This window comes from Protopterus annectens, chromosome 7.part0 (genome assembly GCF_019279795.1).
Source record: "Protopterus annectens isolate FY-2018-M chromosome 7.part0, PAN1.0, whole genome shotgun sequence".
Classification (NCBI taxonomy): domain Eukaryota; kingdom Metazoa; phylum Chordata; order Ceratodontiformes; family Protopteridae; genus Protopterus; species Protopterus annectens.
Genome location: NC_056739.1, coordinates 774,848,895 through 774,861,533, shown reverse-complemented (window position 1 = coordinate 774,861,533; position 12,639 = coordinate 774,848,895). Strand labels below are relative to the sequence as shown.

Sequence of the window (12,639 nt, the reverse complement as noted above, 5' to 3'; positions counted from 1 at the left end):
AGTTTGGCAATGGCATGGGAATAGAGACATTGTTCAGCTCTTTTGTTGGGTTTAGTTATGGTTAAGAGTTGTTTGTTAGAGGACCTAAGATGCCGAATAGGAGTGTATGTTTGTATTATAGTTTGAAGGGAATGGCAGAAGTTTGGATTATTTAGTAGTTTGTGGGTGAGAGTAAGTTGGGAGTAATGTAGATAATGAGGGAACTCAAACCAGTTTATAGATTTAATGGCCAGGCAATGATGTGTGCGAGTTGGCATATTGGAGACAAACTAGGCTATTTTATAGTAGCACGACTGCAGTTTGTTCAGGAGAGGTGTGTGTAGGTTAGTGAAAATGGGGCAATCATAGAGGAGGGAAGGGTAGAAGTAGACTATTAGCTAGTTTCAACTTGGTAGACTTGTCCAAATAGAGTTTATGCCTATAGAGTTTGCCATGCTTAAAATGGGTCTTTTTGATTTGGCTGAGTATATGATTCTCAAAGGATAGTTTGTCATCGATTGTGATGCCAAGTAGTTTGGCTGTTTTTACAATTTCATTTTCTGTATTTTAAAGTCTAGAATTAGAAGTTTGGTTGGGAAGAATAAAAGTTTTGATTTTTTGGGATTAAGTAGCAGTTGAGCTTAATTAAGCCAGGATTTGATGGAAGTAAATGCATTTTGTGATAACTTTAGCAGATCTGAGGTTTTGTTAGAGGATGTAATTATAGTTGAATCATCTGGGTAATGAATGAGAGTACTTTGCAGGGGTGCTTTATCAAGATTATTAATAAATATGTTAAAAAGCAGGGGCCCAAGAATAGACCCTTGGGGAACAGGGTCTACATTACAATGTCGAACCCACAGGAGTTCGAACGTTGTAATATCGAACTGTACAATTCGAAACCCAATAATAACAAAAACACAGAACAGCGACTTTTTTCCCAGGGAAAGAAAATCACTGCTCCGTGACCAAAAAAAAACTTTACACTTTAAACTTAAACTAAAGTGGGGGGCTTCACCCCCCCCCCCACACACTTAAATATACCAACTCTGAAATTGCACCACAGTGGAAAAAATAGCAAAGCCCCAAAAATTGCCTTCCGATTTTTTTCCCTAAGAAAAAAATCGGTGTGCCGTGGCTTTGCTATTTTCATATTTCAGACTTCTGGGTTCGATATTACAACGTTCAAATTTTTACAAGTTCAGCATTGTAATATAGATGCAGGGAACATCTGTGTTGTTGAGCAGATAATTGGATTGCTTACTTTGCCATCTAACAGATTGTTTTCTGTTGTGTAGATAGTTATGGAACTAGGTTAGAGTGTGTGGGGAGCAGTTTATGGTCTCAAGTTGTAAAAGTAGTTTTGAGTGGGACACTGTATCAAAAGCTTTTGATAGGTCTAGTAGGATCACTGATGTTAGTAGGCCTGTATCAAGAGCTTTGTATATACTTTAGGTAAATGACAGTAAGGCTGTTGTTGTACTGTGTGCAGGCCGAAAACCATGTTGGATGGGTGTGAGTAGGTTATTGTTTATGAGATGTTTTAGTAATTGCGAATAAATACACTTTTCTAGAATTTTATATAAAGGTGAAAGTATGGAGATGGGCCGGTAGTTAGATAGATCACTGGTGTTACTGCCTTTGTGAATGGGAGTAACAATCAAGTTTTTCCATAGTTGTGGGACATACAATTCAGAGATTGATCTGTTAATGAGAATGCTAATTGGAAGAGCTATAGAATCTGCTGCAAATTTTAAGTATTCAGTTGGGAAGCCATCGGAAGAGGGGGAGCATGGTTTTAGTTTTGAGAGCAGTTTACGAACTAGAGAGGTGGGTACTAGTTGCAATGTAAATAGAGGCGTGGATGGGTTTTTGTTGGATTTGCAATTGATGTGGGGGGAGTGGTTAGAGAGTGTATTGTCATTTATGTTGCCAATTATACTTTTGTTAGCTTGTAGACAGAAATCAATTAACAAGTTTTTGGGTATCAATAAAATGAGAATTGAAGGCTTGGGCAATTTCTTGAGGGTCTTTGCCAGGAGATGGGGAGGGGTTGTGTTGAGTACCAGGATTTAGGAGAGAGGAAACAGATTTCCAGAACAATTTGAGGTTATTTTGTTGGGTAGTGAGTTTAGTACAGAAAAAGCTTTTTTATCGTTGATGACTTGCTTTTTGGCATTGTTACGGAGTTGTTTATATCTAAGTTCAAGTTGTGGGGTTCTGTTTCTATGACATTCCTTCCAGGCTTTATCCCTGGAGGTAAGTAACTGTTTAGTTTGTTTAGTTAGCTATGGGGTATGGTTAGTTTCATTGAAGCTTCAAAGTCACTGCCGGTTGCAATGAAAATGATTTTAACTGAAAATCAAAGATATGCAACTGAAGAACTGATAGCTCATTGGAGCAAAGAAACAAAGTACATTTTGCTCTTATCTTTCATCCCTTCTGCTGTCACCTATTGGAGATTCTGTGTTTTTGTCAGTGTAATTTTTGCTGTCATGCATCATGTTTTGTATATGGCGCTAACAGAGCATGTCTTCAGTCTGGATACACTGTCAAGAGTACATGGTGCCAGAATATAGCTCTGCAGTTAGGCATGTAATGACTCCCTCCCACAACTGAAGGTTACATGTTGAAAGCTTACTTTAAAGTGCAGTCTTATGATATGCATGAAATCTGAGGTCTACACTCAGCATTCTTCATTTTCAAAAGAAACATTTAATTTTAGCATAATGAACAGATCTGGCATAAAAGTTGCACAAAACAAACATCAGTTTTATCTTCTTTGTAAAACTGAAGTATTTATTACCTTATCTATCAACATTTTCACCCATTCCTGGAGGCAGCTAGAATTTACTAGATGGTGACAAGATGCTTTCACTCGAAGTATTCCGGACCTGTGAGGCTCTGCAAAGAAGAAAGTCATGAGATGTTTTGGTTTCTATGACTAAAGGCAGTCAGTTATAGAAGTGGTGTAAGGTGCTGTCAGTAACGAAGAACAAAACAAAATGCGCGATCAGTCACCAACAATTCACCAAGACTGCTCTTTTAATAGAGTACCACGTTTACTCATGCAGTTATTTATTTATTTGTTTATTTATTTATTTACGGGAGTTTCTGACTGAGCCCAAAAAAAGACCTGTTTTCAGCGGAGTCCCGGGGAGAAAGCTCCAAGTTACATACTAAACAAAGTAACTGTAGAATTTAAAAAAAACAACAACAGGTTGCATAGTAAACAGTGATACAATTGAATGGAAAGGGAAAAAAGTACAAATAATGCAGTAAAAGATGGTTAGTCACACATATTTCACATTATAAGTGTTGGTCCTTGAATGGAACAGTTAAGAAAAGAAAAAAACATTAATGTATTTCTACTTAGCGGGTGGGGTGTTTTGATGAACTTTATCAGATAAAAACACAGCCACAAAAGTGAGTTTAATTACTAAGAACTTCCTGTTCGTGTGCTCAAAACTAGCCAAAATCATCTCAGGATGGCACCTGGGGGAAATGTGGTCATTTAAACCAGAGCTGAAACCAAAACAGTCTTGACAATGAGTTTCAATGAGAACTATAGAACTCAATCCAGCTGTGACAGAGTCACATCTTCATCTCTTTACACTCAGCCACTAGCAGAGAAGCCATCTTATTCTACTACAATCAGTTTTCAGCTAGCTGTTAGTGGCAGTTTCGTTTAACAACTGCATATCTTTGTCTTCTCAGGCACACCTTTTCAGTTAATTTAGTTTATCAGTAGAGAGGGGTAGCTGCAGAATACCCAACAATCTTCTAGAGGATCGTCATACTGATCACTGCTGCAGTAGCCTTAACTATACAGGGTTATATCCTGCCAGGCTTCCAAAGCTTCAGTGCACTTCCCACGTTCCCATACTTTCTGGCAGCTTGAACTGAGCTGACTAAAAGAAAAGTTTGGGTGCAAAGCCCTTCAGAGCTTTACTGACGCCAAAGAGTATATCCTCTGAGGCTTTCAAGGAGAGACTGTTGGCTTGGTGTTCTTCTTTGCTGGGCAAATAAGTTTCCTTCTGGAGAAAAACTACCATTTTCTAAATTTTGTTGATATTTTATTAATATCCTGTTCAAGAAAGTTATAGGAAAGCTGGGAATGTTGTGTTTTTAATGGACTGTTATGAGACTTTAACATACTTTTAAATGGGGTGCTCGTTTTTTTCCTGTCAGCTTTAAAGTGGTGTAAAGTAACTCAAAACATTGTTTTCTGTGGATAAATTGTATTTATTTTACTTTTGTCAGGCTGAAATAATGTCTTAAAGTGTGTTTTACTGTGTTTTTCTGTCAAAAAGTTACTTTTGTATACTGGTTGTGTTTATTGGTATTTGCTTCTTGTTGAGGGGTACTATTTCTGGCTTGATCTTTGAGCAAAATACCAGTCCCATGGCCAGTCATTCTTCTAGCTACAAAAAGAAAAAAATAAGCAAACAGCCTTTGCCAAGACAGCAGGCTATCAATTTCCCTCAGCTGCAGATGGGTGACTCTGTTGTGGCTATTTGCTGTACTTCTGACCACACAACTTTTACCCCAGATCAAGCTGGTGTAGCACCTATAGCCACTAAGGAGCAGGGGTTAGTAACATCATCTGTGGCTAATGGGGTCCTCTCAGTGGCCATGGAGAGCCACTCTTGTTGGTCCTGAGAGACTAAACGGAAAAGGTTTCCCTGAATAATCAGAATTGTGCCCATTCCTGGGGAAGCTGCTGCTGCCATTAGTAACATGGATGGCCCTATTTTTACTGTCAAAAAGAAACAGAAAACCTAGCATGTAATTACTCCTCCTCAAATATGTTTGGATAGGAGTAGTTTACTGGCTCTGGCTCAAGCAGCTGATCCTTCTTGTAAAGGTAGTTTCATAAAAGAAAGATGGATGCTTCTTTTCCTGAAGAGAGTAAAGATTCTGAGCCAAACAGGAAGATGAAGGGACAGATACAAGGTTTTCTCAGATTTCTGTTTCAGACTCAGAGGAGAGCTCAGTTTCTGATTCTCCCTGTGGGTGTTTCTCCTTCTCTGATACTATTGCTGAAATGTGACAGTGCTAACAGTGGGAGAAAATACTAGGAGTTTTTACAGAAGGATTTTCTGGATCCTACACCCATGCCTCCTGCTGTGTCTGTTTTGGAGGGGGTGTGTTTGGGTATTACTACTTGAATTTTCCTGATAATCAGCAAGCTGTCCCTAAAAAGGCATACAGAATGTACAAAGTTCCTCAGTCTTTTAAATGTTTATATGCTATTCCCAAACCTGGCCCAGCAGCTGTAGCTCTAGTTGATCCCACTGCCGCTAAGCACCTAATCAATTCCAATCCTACTCTTTATGATAAGGATGGGGAAATTATTGATAGGTATTGGAAAAACGTGCATATTTCTGCAACTTTGATTTTCAGAAGTTTAAATTGTCAGGTTAAAGTTTGTTTTGATAAATTGTGGAAGTATGAGGAATGTTTTATCAGCAGTTTATTCCTACACACACGGCTTACCTTGACCTAGCTAAAGCATTTGACACCATTCCCCATTCAGGTATTATTGATAAGCTCACCAGCCTGGGCATAAACCCTTACGTCACAAGATGGACCGCAAACTGGCTCTCAGACAGATCCCATAAAGTAAGAGTAGCAGGATCTATGTCCGAATCCAGACCAGTAACGAGTGGTGTGCCTCAGGGCTCTATCCTGGGGCCCCTCCTGTTTGGCATATACTTCTCAGAAGTACAGGCAAGCACGGAAGGGCTGTGGCTGACTAAGTTTGCGGACGACTGCAAACTGGGTGCTATAATAGAGTCTCCGGCTGACATGGAGATCCTCCAGAAGGGCCTAAATGAGAATGATGCATGGTGTCAAAGCCATGGTCTCAAGCTAAATGCAAAAAAATGCATAGTAATCCCCTTTGGAAAAAACAGAGTACCCGCAAACTACAACATAGGACGTAATCCCCTGAAATCTGAAGAAGAAATAAGGGATCTAGGGACCCAAGTAGATAGTCAGCTTTCCTTTGATAACCATGTTGCCAAAGTGGTTAGAAAATCCTTCTATGTGACCCATCTGATCACGGAAGGGTTTGCATCAAGATCTAAGGATGTAATGGTGTCCCTCTACTCTTCCCTCATCAGACCCATTATTGAGTACAATGCACCAGTTGGAATGTACCTGGCTAGACATCTCCAGCAGCTGGAGAGACCACAGAGGTACCTAACCAAGAGGATTACTGGCCTCAAACAGTTGCTCTATGCAGCACGATTGAAAAAGCTAAGACTGTTCTATGTTGCATACCGCTTTCTCAGAGGTGATCTCTGTCTAACGTACAGAGCCATGTCCAACCCAGAATTGTTGAACATGCTCCATCTTAGCAAAACCAAATCTACTTGAGCTACACGCTCTAGGGATATAAACCTCAACACAACAATGAATAGAACATGCTGGAGGGATAGATTCCCTTCGCAGAGACTTCCCTTACTATGGAACAGGGTCCCGATCTACATAAGACAGAGCCCCTCACTATCACTCTTCAAGAGGAACCTTAATGAGTGGATGGGTAACAGAAAGTTCACTCCGGAGTTCACACCAACAGCACTACTAGATAGGGGCCAAGGGTACTAGCTGCTAGTACAAGGGTCTAGGGAGCTACTAAAGGGGCGGTGAATACCGCACAACATGGCTGGGCTAATATATGCCTTCGGGCAGATAGCCCAGTATCAACCTATGAACCTTTGAGAAAAATGCTTTAAATAACAGTGTCTACTATTGCACAGGTCACTACTCATTGTTTACAGGTTTGTATAACTCTGTAGATACTTCTTCCCAGGGCTATGGCCACTGGTACTGTTTTAAGGAGGTTTGCCTGGCTACATTCTCAGAACCTCCCAGATGGTGTTAAAAATAGGATTTTAAATTCAACCTTGGATAGAGCTTTATTGTTTGGTCCATCTGCTGTAGAGCTGATCAAAAAGTATGATGAAATGGGCAAGCTGACCCAGGGAATCTCTAACATTTTCAGCCCCCCTTTTCCAAATTGTCCAAGGGATTTTCTATCTCCTTATCCAGTTTTGGCAAAAAGCAGAATAAACGGGTCTATATTAGATGAACAAATGCTTAAAATATCGAATACAACATGCTCAACAGCTTTTAAGCGAATGTTCATCTAATCAAAACCCCAGAATATCGAAACAAGGAGTTTAGAAAAGTTATAGTTGGCCATCCATCAGGAATCCAATGGCTTACAGCTGCAATGTACTGTACACCATTACAACCCCCCCCCAAAAAAACAAAAACAAATCGACAAACAAAATAAAGTGGGGAGCTTTGCCCCCCAAACACCCCTACTTAAATATACCAACTCCGAGATGGCACCACAGTGGAGGACTGTCACAACATTACACAGGGTGAACGTCAAGACCGCACCACAGTGGAGGACTGCAAGAATGGCGAGACAGGGTGAATGTTCTGACATCAGCCATTGGCTTCCTCACAGCTGGCCAACTGTAACTTTCGAAACTCCTTGTTTCGACATTCTCCAGTTTCACTTAGATGAACATTCACTTAAACACTGTCAAGCATGTTGTACTCGACATTTTAAGCATTCATTCATCTAATAGGGAACTGAATAAACAGTCTCAAGAAAATACAGGTGAACAGAAGTTTAAGAAATTGGCACAGGGGTCCAAAAGAATTCTCAAACATCCCTAAACCAAGGTCAGTCCAGCAAGTCTGAATGACTATCCTCCTTTCGAAGAGGTCATTGCTCATCCTCCAGATCAGACTGTTTTGTTTCCACTGATTCTTCATCACATGCTGTCCCAAGGAGTGATAGAACCAATTCTTCCTTCCCAGGTGGAGAAGGGTTTTATTCAAGGATGTCCCTACTGTCAAAAAAATGTTTAGAGAGCAATTCTGGATCTTTCTTAACTAATTCTGTTTCTGACAGTACCCAAACTCAAAATGACATCACTTCACAACCTGTTACCTCTTCTTCCTCTTTCAAGTTTCCCAGTAACAATCCACTTAAAAACTATTCATCTAGACCAGATGTTTCTTAAGAGTCTACATGTCTGGATCACATTATCAGCTCTCTACCTTAACCTTTGGACTATTCACTGCACCATGAGTGTTCATATAGTGTCTAGCTCCAGTTATAGCTCGTTGCAGGCTGCAGGATATCCACATATTCCCTATTTAGATAACTTGCTTATCTTTGCAGAATCTTTTTTCAAAGTGTCAGGAATCTCCTTCTCTTGTTTGAGAGATCTCTTACACAAGCTGGAATTCCAAGAGAACATTCAAATGTCTTTCTTGACTCCTTCTCACAGGACTGTGTTCCTGGGATGTCAAGTAGAAACCTCTGCTCAAAGAGCTTTTCTTCCACAGGAAAAAATAGACCTATGTATAAATCTAATTCTAAGGTTTTCTTCTCAGACATCAGTTACTGTGTGGGACTACCTCAGCATTCTGGGTCTCATAGCATCTATGATTCTCATGATAACCCTGGCAAAACTCCATAGTACCAACACTTTTTAACTTTTCAAATCCATGTCTTGGGGTTTGACAGAAGAGATGTCATTTGGTAGGGACAGCAGATATCCTTAAATCCAGATCTTCCTTCACTGTCCCTGGTCCAAAGCAGTCAGTCACCACAGGTACCTCAGACTTTGCTTGGGGAGCTGTTTCAGGAGGGATAATAGTCTAGGGGTGTGAGACACCAAGGACATATGCAAGCACATAAATATCTAGGAGATGCTTGCCCTGATCAAGGCACACTACTCTCTGAATCATCTTTGGTCCCCGGGACCTCTTCAAGAAGTTGCACACAATACTGCAATCATACGGTACATCAACAAGCACAAGGACCGGGTTGTACTGCCATTTTCAGACTAGCCATGTTGGCTTCAGGTATAGCTTTACAGTACAGTCTCACTCTACAGGCATCCTACATTCCATCAGAGCAAAATTGTGTGGAGGACAAGCTGAGCAGGATCAAGGTAGACCCTCATGAATAGAAACAAAATCAGGGGAGTCTTTCAAATTTGATCCATCTATGGGGAGTTCCTGAAGTAGACCTGTTTGACACCTCTCTGAGCAGTCAACTGGCAAGATTCTGTTCCAGGACTCTGCAAGAAGGGCTGTCATGACTCCTTTGTGGCCCAGGCAACCATAGTTCTCCCTTCTTTTAAATGTAATTCCCTTTTGGGTTAACTCTTAACTCTTGTCTTCCTACTACTAAAATCATCTTTTACCACTATCTGCTTGTTTTCTATTATACTCACAGAAACCTGTTTATCATAAATGGAAGCTGATATAAAAACATGTGCATTGTAAATGTAAGTGATTGTTGAGCTGTACTGCAAAATAAGGTGTGCATAACTATGTTTATTATTAATCTTAAATAATGTAGAGCATTACCTACAATGTATGTTTATCTCTTCTGTATAAGAATTTGGAGCTTTTCTCCCTGGGCCTCCGCTGTAAATGGACTCATGTCCAAGTCGGACTATCCCGGTTAACAAATGTAAAATAAATAAATAAATATTTTGGAAATGGCCAGGGGTAATCACCACAAGCTTCCTCAGAGACTGTATCTACTTACACAAGAACACGGGAGTCTGATACCCCCCCCCCCCCAACATCAATCAACTTCAATTGACTCCCTGGATGATAGGGCAATTGCTACTAATAGAGGCAAGAAAGCCTGCTACAATAAAATCATACATTTACCACATGGAAAAGGTTTTCTAGTTGGTGCCAACAACATAACCAGCTCCCATTTAAGGCTAATTGTTCTCTGGTTTTATAGTATTAGTGTGAGTTACCATCCTATAGCCCTTCTTATTCCTCTATCAAGGTTAATTTATTGGCCATTTCATCATGTCTGTCCATAGATCCTCTTCTTTCAATGCAGTCTTATGTCAAACTATCCATTTCCCCTTTGTTTTTCCTCAACCTAAAAATGAGAGAGAAAAGGTACTCCATATGTTGGATGTCCAGAGACAATTCAGATGCTATTCTGACAGAACTAAATCTTTCATATCATCAGATCAATTGTTCACTTCTTGTGAAGGTAAGAAAAAGGGACAACTTGTGTCAAAACAGACTATTTCCAAATGGTTGTCTAAGGCTTATACTCACCACAACAGATCTATTACAGGCAGAGTCTACACCCACTCTATCAGGGTCCTGGTTTCATCTATGGCTTTTTTGAAAGAGATGGATTCTAGAATTATTCTAGAAGCTGCTACTTGGTCTTCTGTACAAACTTTTACAAAGCACTATAAGCTGCATTCCTTCTCTAGGTCTAGATCAGGCTTTGCTAGGACATTCTCCAGTGGATCCTGGACTCTTCTCCTTCCACCTTCCAAATGTAGTAAGCTCAGGTAATCTATAGATAAGGCTACTGCATCAGCAGTAATGATCAATAGGAAGAAAGTACAGTTGTGTACACTTACCATAAATGCAGATGTTCGAGTGTATTCACTGTTGCAGTCATAACATTTGGGTTATCTGCCTGCAGGTAGTCCTCAGCCGGCCTGAATACCAGAGTCTTGGATTCCTGCATCAGATGCTGTCACTTCTTCCATGACGTCAGGTTGTCAGGGGTATAAAACATGCAGCCGACGCCATTACATCAGTTTTTCTTGCCCGAGATGTCAGGTGCCCCCACAATAGGAAGCAATTATATGCTATAGTACACCCCCAGAAAAAAGCAAATACACATGTTATAATATATGCCAAACAAGAAGGAAAGGTAGAGCCAAGAGAAGTCAGGGGGCTGCAGGGAGGGTAACCAGGACTGCAACAGTGAATACACTCAAACATCTACATTTATGGTAAGTGTACACAACTATACTACGTTCTTTGTGTTTCACTGTTGCAGTCATCACATTTGGGTTGATTCCCAAAGCTAAGGAAGGGTGGAGGTAGTTAAAGAGCTTTAGGGCCAGCAATCAGGCCCTGTAAGACTGCTGTGGCAAAACCAGCTCTGGATTTAGAAAACATAGGCAGGTGGTAATGCTTGGTGAAGGTATGTACAGAGCTCCAGGCAGCAACTTCCAGGATGTCCCTGGTAGGAATTCCTCTGTGAAATGCCATAGAGGTAGATGCAGTCCTGGTGGAATGTGATCTTATCCCCTGTGGGGTAGGTTTTCCATGGAGCTTGTAGCAGAAATGAATGTAATGGGCTATCCATATGGAAATGGTTTGCTTTGAATGGCCTTCCCCTCTGCCCCTGCAGCAAAGCTAACTAGCAGCTGGTCAGATTTTCTGAGAGGCTTAGTTCTGTCCAAATGGAATCTAAGTTGTGTGTGCATGTCCAGGGAATGCAGTATCCATTCCCCTTTATTTTGAGGATTAAGGAAAAAAGTAGGCAAATGAATGGACTGGTTTAGGGCCACACTAGACACCACCTTGGGCATAAAGGATGGATTAGTCTTGAGGGAAACCCTGTCCGCAGGGAATATGTTGAAGGGTTCCACTGCCATGAGGGCCTGTAATTCAAACACTCTTCTTGTTGAAGTGATGGCTAGAAGTAAGGCTGTTTTCCAAGAAAGGAATTTCAACCCTGCTGTAGTAGCTGGTTCAAAGGGGGGAAGAGTGAACTTTTCCAATACGAAGTTAAGGTCCCAGGCTGGAGTGGGTGCTCTCCTGGGCGAGTCTTAAATTTTTGGCCCCTCTAAGGAATTGTTTTAGCAAGGGGTGAGAGAAGAGGGGTGGCTCAGTATTATAATGTGCTGAAATGGCAGAGGCATGAATCTTAATTGACGAGAAGGATAGGCCCTTGTGGAGCATTTCTGTTAAACAATCTAGAATATGAGGTAAGCTGGGCACCGTTATGCCCATCCCCTGAGCCTGGTTCCAGGAACAGTATCTTTTCCACTTTTCAGAATAGAATTTTCTAGTGCTAGGTCTCCTTACCTCAAGAATGACATCCCGCACCTGCTTACTGAGGGTTGCTAGAGGAGAACTCATGGAATTAGCGAGGCTGCAAGGTTCAGGGTTTGAGGCTGAGGGTGCAGCATCTGGCCCGCCTGCTGGGACAGCAGGGAAGGTGTCCGAGACAAGGGCCATGGTTGTAGCAGTGTCAGACTGCGCAAAAGGGGGTACCAGTGCTGGCGTGGCCAGTCTGGTGCAATCAGTATTGTCCTTGGCTTGTCCTGTTTCATCTTTAGTAGAACCTTTAAGAGGAGAGGCAGAGGGGGAAAGGCATAAACCGAGAGGCTTTCCCAGGTAAAGGACAGGGCATCCACTTTCCAAGCTTGACTGTGGGGAGTTCTGGTGCAGAATTTGTTCAATTGGTAGTTCTGAGGGGAGGCAAACAGGTATACCTCTGGAGTCCCCCATTTGTTCCTCAGGGGCTTGAATATTTTGGGTTCTAGTTTCCATTCGTATGGGTCCATGAGATTTCTGCTTAGGTCGTCTGCCTGTGAATTTAGTTTGCCCAGCAGGAATTGAGCTTGTAGGTGCACTTGGAAGCTCAAGGCTGTGTTCCACAGAGCCATGACTGGTCTGCAGAGAGGGTAGGAGTGAGTTCCCCACTGCTTGTTTATGTACCACATAACTGTGGTGTTGTCTGTCTTTATCAATAGTTGTCCTGGAAGAATAAGGTCTTTGAAGGCTGTCAGAGCATTCTGTACAGCTAACATTTCTTTTTGATTGATA

At 41.3% G+C, this 12,639-nt stretch overlaps 1 protein-coding gene across 2 annotated transcripts in view; it reads right to left on the bottom strand.

Moving 5' to 3' along the window:
* The window catches only part of LOC122806682 (E3 ubiquitin-protein ligase RNF144A-like), a 157,181-nt gene that overhangs the window by 108,807 nt on the left and 35,735 nt on the right, over positions 1-12,639 (bottom strand). For both annotated transcript variants that reach the window (XM_044077300.1, XM_044077301.1), the window contains exon 2: positions 2,786-2,883. In XM_044077300.1, coding sequence (XP_043933235.1) covers positions 2,786-2,883 — 98 coding nt within the window. The remainder of the gene's footprint in view (positions 1-2,785; positions 2,884-12,639) is intronic.